At 40.4% G+C, this 12,455-nt stretch overlaps 2 protein-coding genes across 2 annotated transcripts; both read left to right on the top strand.

The window, feature by feature from the left end:
- The first annotated feature begins 48 nt into the window (after positions 1-48).
- On the top strand, positions 49-1,773 carry Bcnam9. Its single transcript, XM_001547063.2, has 3 exons — positions 49-167; positions 275-712; positions 769-1,773. Exons 1-3 carry the CDS (start codon positions 135-137, stop codon positions 1,567-1,569), a joined length of 1,272 nt encoding a protein of 423 aa, XP_001547113.1. The 5' UTR covers positions 49-134; the 3' UTR covers positions 1,570-1,773.
- A 1,120-nt stretch (positions 1,774-2,893) lies between these two features.
- On the top strand, positions 2,894-5,352 carry Bccat2. The gene is made up of 4 exons (XM_024692178.1): positions 2,894-3,110; positions 3,164-3,215; positions 3,281-4,943; positions 5,020-5,352. Exons 1-4 carry the CDS (start codon positions 3,033-3,035, stop codon positions 5,144-5,146), a joined length of 1,920 nt encoding a protein of 639 aa, XP_024547953.1. The 5' UTR covers positions 2,894-3,032; the 3' UTR covers positions 5,147-5,352.
- The last annotated feature ends 7,103 nt before the right edge of the window (positions 5,353-12,455 follow it).

Raw genomic sequence — 12,455 nt, 5'->3', positions numbered from 1 at the left:
AAAGGTCCACGCTAGTGTCATTAGCGTACTTTTTTCATTTCGAGGATTGATGAATTTCAACATCATCGTCGTGAAATTGATTCTTTATTCAAGCTTATTATATTGAGCGACGACCACCTCATATACAGTTAATCATGAGGTCAAGATTTCACCAGCTGAAGAAAGTGGTATGTGAGAATTCTGCTTCCTGAAAATTGTCCTTCCCCGCCCTACAATGCACTCACTCTACACGATCAAGGGACACAATGGGCTAATCCTTCTATTCTTCCCTTAGAAAATCCGTCAGACATGGAACAAAATCAATTTATACAATCTTTCAAGATATAAGCCAAGGCCGGAAGGTGTCACATTCTTTCAACAAAAATGGAAAGCGAAGTCGATAAGTCGAGCATATCATGGAGAACAAATTCGAGAGGGGCAATGGTCGAGAATGTTCAGGCCGAGAGCAAAAGCGGTCATTCCTATGGATCATAGATATTTAGCTGAGCACGATGGTTCAGAGCTGGCTGCTGGACGAGGATCCGGGGTGGAACAGCTGAACAGTTCTTCTCGTCCACAGTTCAACAAGAATCAAATACCTTATATGTCCATGGTTTACGCACCTATCGAAAGACGGTTGGATACAGCTATATTCAGAGCGCTATTCGCAAGCAGTGCGAGACAAGCCAGGCAGTTCGTCGTTCACGGAAAGGTCAAGGTCAATGGAAAGAAGGTATGGAATCGATGATGTCCGGGGCTAGAATCTACTATTTACTCACACAATATCAGATGTCATACCCAGGATATCTTTTAAATCCAGGAGATATGTTTCAAGTGGATGTTGAGAGAGTTCTCTTCGCAACTGGCGCCCCAAAAACCGCAGACCAAATCAAAAGTGGTCGAGGACTCAGAAGATCTCTCCGCGCAATGAATGATCAAAAAGCAAAAAATCTTGCCGCCAAAAGAGAAAAGGAGGCAGCTGCAAAAGCTGAAACCGAAGGTGGTGAAGTCGCAACTCCTATAGAAACTCCTGAATCCAAAGAAAAAGAGCAAAAAGAAACCCTTCGCATGGAATTCCGCACTCTTCAAGAACACGCCGACGTTCTTTTAACCGACAGCAAAAATGCTCCATCCGGCAAACGCAAGACCGCCCTCCGCAAACTCAAGCGTGAAATTCGAGCCATCCTCTCCCAGCTAAACCGCAAATCCATTGCAGACTTAAACTCCATGCTCAACTCCTACACCACTAAACTAGCCAAATCCGAAGATTTGGAAACGATTGCTTCAGAAACTCCCGCAGTCATCAACGCAGAAGACACACCTGATTACCAAGAAAAATTGAAATTGGCGATTCAACGTGCGAGAGAAAATCCAATTGATGAATCGAAACCATACATGACTCCTTGGCAACCAAGACCTTACATGAGTGCTTTTGCATTTATTCCTAGGTATCTAGAGGTCAATCAGAAGATTTGTAGTGCGGTTTATCTCAGACACCCAGTAGCAAGACCAGGGATGAGTGAAGTACCTAGTCCATTTTCTATGGAATTGTTGCAGCTGGCACATAATTGGTATTTGAGGAGGAGATAGTGGAAGAAGGAATATTAAGATCAGGTGGATGTGGTGAGGGAGGGCTGGAAATACCTAGTAGTCAACGAATGATGTGATATGTATGAAGATATTGTATTATACACCCGAAAACGTAGAGGGGATAAGATCGGTACATGCATGAAAATGGGTTACTAAATGAAACAAATTCTCAAATCATAATCTCAGGCTATCGCCGATACTCCAAGCCGATACAATTTCATACTATAACTGCTTGAATGAGGCCCCGCTGAGTCTCTGGGAGAATTGCGGGTGCTGCATAGGGGAAGCGGAGGACAGAGCAGATCTTTTCATCACTGTACTTTGTTATACCGATAGGGAAACCAACATTGATCTTTGTACAAAAATCATTGAATGACGCTCCGCTGGCTCTCCGAGAGCCACTGCCGTGGAGGCAGACTATTTGAAAGGGACGTATATCTACATGTATATATAAATAGCCCCAAAGCTTAGCGTGTGAGGGATCATGCGGTTTAAGAATTTATAAATGTACTGAATGAGTGGAGGAAGGAGGAAATCGAAGGCGGAAAACGCGTCTATTAGTCTTTCTATGGTTCGTCATATCACATACCCAGGTTATCATTATAGGGAAATTCCGAGCGCAGCGAGCTGTGGGGGTTTGGAGGCTTGCCCCCATTCATGGAATTAACATGTTTGGTAAGAAAGTTTCCCTTCAGATAGAGAGATATGACTGCGTCTTCATAATGGAAGAGATCGCTAAAGTCGGCAACATCACCCTCGGAACTTTGAATAGACGAGCAACAGTGGTGGTGCTGACAAGATGGCTTTGAAACAGATCACATGTTAAATCTCATTTCTGATAATGATATCTCCGACGATGGCGCAGCATCTATGAGCAAAAGCATCTGTCTTCTTTGAGGGGGTCAAATGATACTTTTGATATTTTCAACGTTCCTTTCCGGACGGCCGAGGATGTACACGAGTCGTAGATACATACGGGCAGTCTATCACCCCCTTTTTGGAGAACGTGTCGTCGGGTGAGTGAAGACGGGATAGCTGTGGAAGTCTCTCATGATTCATTCCGACAATGGACCACCCACCAGGACTCATCATCATCACTTTAGCTGAGCAATCGACCGAAATTTCTCCACAATGAAAATGTTCAATGCGACCGAGGGGATTTTCAAGTATATTGTGGGGTGTTTGCGGCATTCTGGTATGTTGGAACGGTACAAAGTGGTAACATTGTGGGGGTTTAGCTTCCTCTTTTTTTGCCTCGGTACTCGCTTCATGTTTCATTGATCCCGAGCCCAAGGCCAAATCTACGTATTTATGTATGTAATTAGCAACTAACCATAACTCTATCTAAAAGAAGCCATAATCTGCCAGCTCCCTGCTACTTTTCACAAGCAGAATCTCTCTTTAATTTCCATCCACATTAAATCTCTCTTCTCTTCTCCCCGTTTCAAGGAAACGTCGTTGGTATGTTGAAGTTGTTGGCAAAAGGTCGTACTCAGTCTCCGGTGCTCAGAAATAGTTTTACGTCTACAAGAGTGTCAAGAGTATGTTTACATGACCTTTTGTGCGGGATTCGAAAGCTAACGAGTTTTTGCAGACTCTAGGTATGGCACCAGCAAATTCGCGGAGCAATAGCTCTCTTCCAGCAGGTACGAATACATTCCCCTTGCGCCCCGCTACCAAGGACTCAATCGCTGATAATATTGGATAACAGGCTATAAGGAAGATTCAACCAAAGGCCCTATGCTACGATTCGAGGAATCACTCCCAAAACTTCCAGTTCCTACCTTGGAAGAAACAGCTGTTCGATACCTCAAATCGGTTCACCCCTTGCTTACCTCCTCCGAATTGCAAAACACCACAAAAGCTGTTCAGGAATTTATAAAGCCAGGTGGAATTGGTAGCAAACTTCAAGAGAAGTTACTTGCTCGTCGAGAAGATCCTAAACACAAGAATTGGATTTATGAATGGTGGAACGATGCAGCATATTTGAGCTACAGAGATCCAGTTGTTCCATATGTCAGCTACTTTTATTCTCACCGAGATGATAGAAGGCGGCGCGATCCATCCAAGAGAGCTGCTGCAATTAGTACTGCAGTTTTGGAATTCAAGAAACAGGTGGATAGTGGAACTTTGGAACCAGAGTACATGAAGAAGCTCCCAATTTCTATGGAAAGTTATCAATGGATGTTCAACGCCAGCAGAGTTCCCTCGAAGCCAGCAGATCACCCAGTCAAATATGCTGCGGAGGAGAATAAACATATTTTGGTCATTCGAAAGAATCAATTCTTCAAGGTTATGCACGAAGTTGATGGAAATCAATTGAATACTTCTGAGTTGGAACAACAATTCAAGCGTATCTATGAGAAAGCCGAGAAGACGCCAGCAGTCGGAATCCTTACATCGGAAAACCGCGATATCTGGACTGATGCTCGTGAAGTCCTTCTCAAGGCAAACCCATCAAACGCCAAGATTCTCAAAGACATTGAATCTGCTTCATTCGTTGTTTGCTTGGATGATGCTTCCCCAGTCACCCTCGAAGAAAGAGCCCATCAATACTGGCACGGTGATGGCGCAAACCGTTGGTTTGATAAGCCTCTCCAATTCATCATCAACGATAATGGTACATCCGGTTTCATGGGTGAACATTCCATGATGGACGGAACACCTACCCATCGTTTGAACGACTACGTAAACGAAGTCATCTTCAACAACAAACTCGATTTCTCCGATCCCTCCATCCGCTCTAACCTCCCCGATCCTACACCTCTCAAATTCCATATCACAAAGGAGGTCCAATCAGAAATCGAGCGTGCGACTAAAGATTTCAACGAAGTCATTGCCGCTCACGAACTCCGCGTACAAGCCTATCAAGGTTATGGCAAAGGTCTCATCAAGAAATTCAAATGTTCACCTGACGCCTACGTTCAAATGATTATCCAACTCGCTTATTTCAAGATGTACGGTAAAAACAGACCTACATACGAAAGTGCAGCAACTCGTCGTTTCCAACAAGGTCGCACTGAAACATGTCGTTCCGTCTCTGATGACTCTGTTGCTTTCTGTAAAGCTATTTCTGATCATACTGTCGAGCCTTCTAAAGCTGTTGCTGCTTTCCGCGCTGCTATTAACTCGCATGTGGAATACATCACCGCTGCTAGTGATGGAAAGGGTGTTGATCGTCATTTGTTTGGATTAAAGAAATTATTGGAGCCGGGAGAGGAACTTCCAGCCATCTACCAGGATCCTACTTATGGATACAGCAGTAAATGGTTCATTTCGAGTTCTCAGTTGAGTTCGGAATACTTTAATGGATATGGATGGAGTCAGGTGGTGGATGATGGCTGGGGAATCGCTTATATGATTAATGAGAACAGGTATGTTTTTCCTCGAATTTCTTTTTCTCTCTAAAATATCTATACTAGAGAAATACAAGCTAACATTACGAAATAGTATCCAATTCAACGTCGTATCTAAGGGACTAGGTTCGGAAAGAATGAGCTTTTATCTCAATGAGGCAGCGGGAGATATTAGAGATCTCTTGATGCCTACTTTGGAACCAGCCAAGGCTAAGTTGTAGAGCTTGTCTTGGATGGATAGGGGAGAAAAATTTTGATTGGAGAAGAGGATGAATAATACTCAAAGTGCGAATGTGTTTGATAGGAAGATTTTATGTTTACAGAGTAGATTCCCGCATAGCTGGCTAGATAGAAGAAGAAGAGAGATGATTATTCGAGTTAATGAATAGAAAAGAGGGGATTTGAGTTGGTGAATGATTGAGCTTTATTCGTATTTGTGTATGATGTGATGTGTTTGATTTGTGGAATTTGTGGAATTTGTGGAATGAGAGGTTGGGAATGGAGTAGTATTTCTATTTCAACTCTTTTTTTTTGTTTTTTTGTTTTTTTGTCTTTTGGGTTTTGGGTTTTTTGTGTCTTCCTATTGGATTGCAGAGGGGATTGTGGGATTGATGTGTTAGGTTTGTTAAATATATTTAAGTGTATAAATATGCTTTACTATCTACTAATAGCTATTACTTCCTGGGATGTTTAATCCTCTTTCTATCTTTAGATTGGTACTAATAAGGTAATTCTTATGGTTTGTGTTTGAGTTTGTGTATTGGTGCGGGGGGTTGTGATTATGGTTGTGATTGTGGTTGTGGTTGTATTGTATGATATTTCGATGTTAGAGATTGGGTTGGGGATTGGGATTGAAGGGATAGGAGATTTGGGGAGAATTAGAGATCTATTGGGGATATGGATCTGGATGTGAAAGAGAACTTTATATATTTGAGGGCATGTGTTTCAAGTGTTTTAGCTTCGTATGGTTTGTTATGCTTTGTATGTTGCGTCGTGGATTTGGATGGATGCGTGGGTATTGGAGATTCGTTTCGTGTTGGATATATGAAAGAAAATGAAAAGTTGAACATGTTTATAAGTAGGTTATGGTCTTTTCATCGGAGCATGGGAAAGGGAAAGGGAAAGGGAAAGGGATGGGAGTATTTGGATGTTTGGGCGTGATGGATTTCAGTAGTTTTTGGATCAGTTATACTGGGATTGTGACAATTGGGTCTTGAGAAGTGGAGTGAATCGATGGCTTGCGAGAAAGAGTGGAGGGGGGAGGAGGCGGATGGGTTTGGGTTTGGTGGGATGGGGAGGATATAAATAAGTTTGTTAATTTATTAGTATCACTTTCCTTTCTCTGTGTGTGCAGGTAAAACGAACTATCTATGCGACCTCTGGGGATTGGTGAGTGGCAATTTGTGGTAGGGCGGATATCTATTACGCTGCTGGTTATACGAGGAGAGTTTGTTTTATGTTCTAGGGAGTTTTGCGGCGATGGTGGGAATGATGGGGTTTCGCTGATAATAGTATACCTGTCCCTATCTATCACTGTCGCGGTTGGTAAGTCTCGCTCGCTTGGATTGAGGGGTTTTGCTGTCAATTATGAAAGATTGTTTTTATTTTTGCATTCACTAGGGACCACTTGACGTAGGTTGAGGTTTCTCTGGGGTGTTAGGTATTAGTCTAATATCAAAACTCGAGTTTGGAAATGTTTGATTGTTTCAGAACTCACGGGAGGATCATTCGGGGCTGCAATAAGAATCAGTGTGTGTTGTGAAATAAAGCAAAATAGAGAAATTATGGGGGCTTATATACTACGAGGGTGGGACTTTTTTTCAAGCCTTGCTTGCGGTTATGTCAAGGGAATACTACGTGCTGTATCGTACATCTCGCTTCTGATTTTCTGGACAATGGGAGGATATCAAAAGCTCCTCTCATTCTGACTCTCTGCAATCCAAATCGTGATGTATTGGGTACCATAGTATTCAGGGTGTGTGGTAATAATTCTGGTGTGCATTTAGAATGTTTTGTGCTTGATACCGTGTGCTGATGTGGTTTTTGGGGGTTGCCTTTGTTAAGATCTGCAGTTCTTGTGTATGTTCTGTTATTATTGTCATCAAAAAGATGACTTGACATTGTCGATATAATTTTGAAATCGTTGTCGATTCTATCTTGAATGGGAGTGAACTTGAAATTGTTTCTCGATCATCTCAACTACGCGGAATCCTGATACCAATATAAACATAGAATTCGAAAAAATACTGCCATCGTCGAATCGAGAGCTCACACCATTCGATGCGTTCGATAGTACGTGAATGTTTTGGATCTTTTCAGGCCAGAGAAGTTACATCTGAGAGATTATATAGGTCGTAAATACGGAATTACTAACCTATATGCTAGATATACAACATTGCACTATATGAAATCTGGTCAACTGTATCATTTTCTTTGAGCGGCGATTGCAAAGGAAGAAGAAGCAACGTATAAATTTAGTAGATAGACTGGCGTAGTTAGATCAAGAAATCCTAGAAAGCAACAAGTACACCCATGTTCAGGAGCTGAGACGAAAGGGGATGCCATGTCATAGATTCAAAAGTTGTAGACTTCAGTGTATTATCATTGACATGCGAATTTAGCTTGTCATCCACGGTATTGCAATTTTCTATTTTGACATTACGGCACGAGGTGTTGTTTCGCTATTCATTCCTCTGTTTTATTTTCGCGTATTATTGTGAGGACTTTATTATCAATGTACTTGGAAATTACCGTGTCAATAATATCCAGTGAGATACACAGACGTATGTTCTAATTCTTACACATGTAGATACAATATTCAAAACTAGGAGCCGTCATTAAACTAAAATATGTCTTAGGACTAAAGACACAAAGTGTATTGTCGCTCGCTTATTTTTTAAATATTTACCCCGTTATCCTCAGTTGCTAGTCTTTTTTCACGAAGCGAAATTAGGGATGTCTAGAGAAAGAAGATGTATAGAAACATTTGATCGACATGATAGGAAGAGTAGTCATCCGTCCTTGCGCCCGGCTTCGCGCTCGAGGTTGATTGATCTATTACAGTTTCTAGTTTTCGTTTTCGCTGTACATTTCCCCGATCAACACCTGCGATCAGACTTACACGTTCGATTTAGACAAAGGTCGCTCTTACCATAATTCTCAGTCTTGGTTGTTGTTACAGTTGTGTTGTCAAAATTCATTATTGTTATCGTCTATCAACTTACATTTTCTCATTTCATCATGTCGTCAATTCTAAACACTCTTTGCTATTTCACTTTAAAATCTGAACAAATGTCTGAAAATCCTAGTATCTCTATGATACTTCAAACTAGATACGTTGATGTGAAGCCGGAAACACCACTAAATTGCCTCTAAATTGCTTTTGCTGAAGCGATTCCAGCATCTGGCCTTCATGAATGACAATTCCTCTTCCTTCACAGTTTTAGAGGCGAATTTAATATTTCGATGATCTTTGAAAACATGATTTATTTCGTGTCCAATTCTCAAAACGTCTCATTTCATACATTGAAAGTATAAAGGCCCCTCTTGTCTCTTATTCGAGTCAGTACAGACATGCTGTATACTATCACTAATTAGTTTGCATGTGGACAAAGATATGCGTGGATCTTTCTATCACAATCACCATAAAACTTCTGGGCCAGCTCAAAATTCAAAAGAGGAACTAGTATGAGCGTTTAATTCAAATTTCAAAACCAGTGTCATCATTGCTAGATATTCTCTCTACCCCATTATTGCTGTCATTCTCAGTTACTTCCATCAGTCTCACTTCAAAACTTGGTGATAAAGAGATTCTACGTATGTAGAAGCTTGTATTTTACTCACTCAACTCAGTATGCTATCTTTCTTGCACCTTTCTGTGGGAGCGTATCTTGAAGAAATAATGATCATTCCATAGTCCTTATTCTTGAACTGGTTGTATATGAGAATCAAATACAGTACAATTTTTAACGATATACTCCAAGTTTATATAGAAATCTTTGGAAAATTAGTCAATTTAGGAAAGAAATATAGTAGCAAGTTGATATTTCGTCTTTTTCTTAGATGGGTTCGTTTTTTCCGCACGATCTGTGACATAAAATGATACTGAGAAAGTTGACAGTCACCCTTTGAAATACTTAGAAGGGATTAAAAAAGCTCAGGAACATGAATTACCAGTAAGGTCACCGGAGTCACAGGTCATATATACAGTATTTCAAGCACGCAGCAAACCCCAATATTCCTCTTGGATCTTTCGAAACTGGTAGAGGATACCGATGTTCTTAATAATTGCTATCATTTCTTATTGTTATCACTGTTTGATTGTACATTCATTGTCACACATTTCTTCTTGAGCATAATGTGAGAACAAGGATGGAATCGTTTTGGAAGTTAGTCTCTTCGGAGTATATAGTTGCACGCTTAGTCTGCCATTTCAATTATTGAAAAGCTCTTTCCCCATGAATCGGAATAGAAGTATTTGGATAAAGATAGTTTGTGTCAATTCACCATGACAGATGATCTTCATGCCTTAATACCCACCTTTAATCGTATTGTACTGATCAAATAAGTCCTGAAATTAGAGTGTAGCCCCTCAACCGAATGCTACTTTCAAAGAGAGAATATCTCAAGCAGGTATAAATGAACAAGTCCTCTAAAAAGATTTTTAATTGATATTAGAATGACAACCAAACAACTGGCTAGGATTAACGGTGCAGGTCAGCCTTTTGGGGGTGCGAATCTCGTTGCACAATAAAGCGTTGGAAACAAGCAAATATTCAGACAAATAAATTACTTGTACGATTGTCACTGAACTATTACTCATTATCAACATTAGTATCATCAACTGTTGCCCAAAAAACGTTGTCAAGTAACAGCAATACTTCAATATGAGCCGCTTATCGAGAATCTTCTCTCACACATGGACCATACGCAATGAAATGATGAGCAATTCGAACATCTATAGAAAGTTCTTAAGACTGCCCAAGAAGCTAATCACCATAAAGTGAAGTTGGTAGGTAATATCATGCTTGCTTAATGGATTATTTGAGAAATTTCAGATTATATAGCCAGTACACAAGAAAATGAAATTTCGGGGGAAGGGCAACAAGATTATGGGAATTTACTCTTCCTGATGCTGCCAAGCAAATTATGTATTCTAGTTTGTTTAGGTGTCCTCTGGAGTCTCATGAAATATATAAAAGTATGATCAGAGTACTGAAACAATCCTCCACCTCAAAACTCACAACCCTGGTATACCAAGATGATAGGTTAACTCCTCTTTGCAGACTTGAGTGATATTACGGGAATTTCAAAACATGGCTGGCTTTAGTAAATCTCCGTGTACCACCTTTCTGTTCTGATCCATGCGCATGCCATATTACGATCACATCTTAGGGCCAAGATTTGACAATGAAACCCCATGACGATGTTATTAGTTGCTATGGCCTCAACATTGTCGATTTCCTCCACTATCACTGCCTTCTAATGAGAAAAGTAGTGAATGATACGATCGAATGTCGGAAAATAGTTGAAGAAATGCCTGAATATATTTTCCTAAGGACGTGAACTCATCACATTATGAGCCTTGAACTGTGCGAGATTGGTCAAAAACATCGAATAAGCCTGGTTGTTTACTAAGAATATCTTTGGAGAGAAGATAGCAGCCTCGGAGATGGTTCTTTCATATACTCTACATAAATAACATACGTCTCAGCCGAACATCAAACCACGATAATGGACCAAGAACTAGTCAAGCTAACCAAATTATCCGAACTATCCTTTCAGTTTCTCAAGTGAGCCACCTCGCAGTGACTATAAAAACACACTTTTCCCACGAGAGCTTTCCATTCAAAAATTCAGGCTGAATAAATCATCTAATCAGGAGAGAGTGGTTAACTCAGACTTAAATCTTGATTTAGATACCTTTCGGGATATAATGGTAGCTTAGCATGATTATATGAATTATTTGCACCAAACAACCTCTTATGCAATACACAAACCGGTAAAAAACCCTTCTCATCTCTAATTTTTTAATATTGTTAGACCTCTATTTTCACTATCATTCTCCACTGTCTTCAGAGTCCAGATTTCGGTGAAGTATAATCTCAAGCTTTTCGCACCTAAAAACGTGAAAATGTTTGAGCATGCAATGTGTGTTCTTCTCTCTATCTGCCATCGTAGGTTAAAAATCCTGGCTGTACCCTACACAGAAGAATCAGAGAACAGAATCTAGATGTGTATTTATATTCGCGAAATTGGACAATTGATCAAGGGATACTAAAAAGTGATTATGAGCTACAATTTGGGTGTAACAGCATATTGACTTTGGACTTTATACTAAATAGACATACCCCTCTATTGCTTTCTCTTCTATAAAACACATAGTTGTTTGAAAACCTGAAGCTCTCTTGTTATGGAACTGTGACCATTCGGGAGCAACTTCAAATGGATACAGAGATCTTTTCCCTCCATTCGTGCAAGTCTAAGATTTCTAACCTGGCTTCATCCAACAGAAATGCCACTATATGGTCTTTCCTCGAATTCTCGCAGGAGAAAGTAAAATAGATGGAAAACGACAATGAAATACCAATATTGTACTGTCAATGTCAAGACTTGACTTTCCAAATCCCTTTGCGCAGATTGGCATTTGAAAGTTTCGTCATTGTCATCCCATTACCTTTAGCTGTGGACAAGAATTGATTTTTCATAGCATCACGCTTCCAAGCTAAGCGGACTAACTTCTGAGGAAATTCATCACTTGATCTTGAATCAGCCATCTCGTCTAAAGATGAATCAAAGCTGTGATTTTCCATCCTATAGCCATTTTTTCTAGCGTTTTGATTTCCGATACATATAAACTCAGAAATATCATTAGCCTTTTATACACATGTTATTAGTGTGTGTAAATCATAATACCCACTCCTATTCCTAGAGAAAAGTCAACAAAAAGAGGAGTGTGATACGAGAGCAGTGAATCTTACCACCCCGTAATGTGTTCATCCCATATTACCATATCCACATTCATATCCCAATTCCACTTCCATATCCCGAAATTCCCAAGAAGAACCACAGATGATATACCATAACAATCATTCAAATTACATCATACTCATCATCACCACCAACCCGCAACAACCATAAACTCCACCATTTTTATACCTCCAAAACACTCTTTCCTCCATACATCAAAACAAGAAATACTTTCCACAACAGCCCCCCCCCCCCCTTCCTCATCCCTCTCATCCCTCTCATCCCTCTCATCCCTCTCATCCCTCTCATCCCTCTCATCCCCTCCAATATTCACATGAAAACAACACAACCGCCACACCAATAACACATCTGATATATTCCACAAACCAATCCCCCCTTTAACATATATGCTATATACTACTCCTTGTATATAGTAGCATAAATACAAGCACCGAACATACCTATCGAACCAAAAAAAAAAGAAAGAGAAAAAAAGTCCAAAGAGAAACCAAATGTACATACTCCAAAACACCCTTCCCCCTCCCCTCCCGCGCCCAATTC

The sequence above is a fragment of the Botrytis cinerea genome, chromosome 3 (assembly GCF_000143535.2).
Source record: "Botrytis cinerea B05.10 chromosome 3, complete sequence".
Classification (NCBI taxonomy): Eukaryota; Fungi; Ascomycota; class Leotiomycetes; order Helotiales; family Sclerotiniaceae; genus Botrytis; species Botrytis cinerea.
Note: the sequence above shows the minus strand (reverse complement) of the source record. Positions and strands in the feature narration are given on the sequence as shown.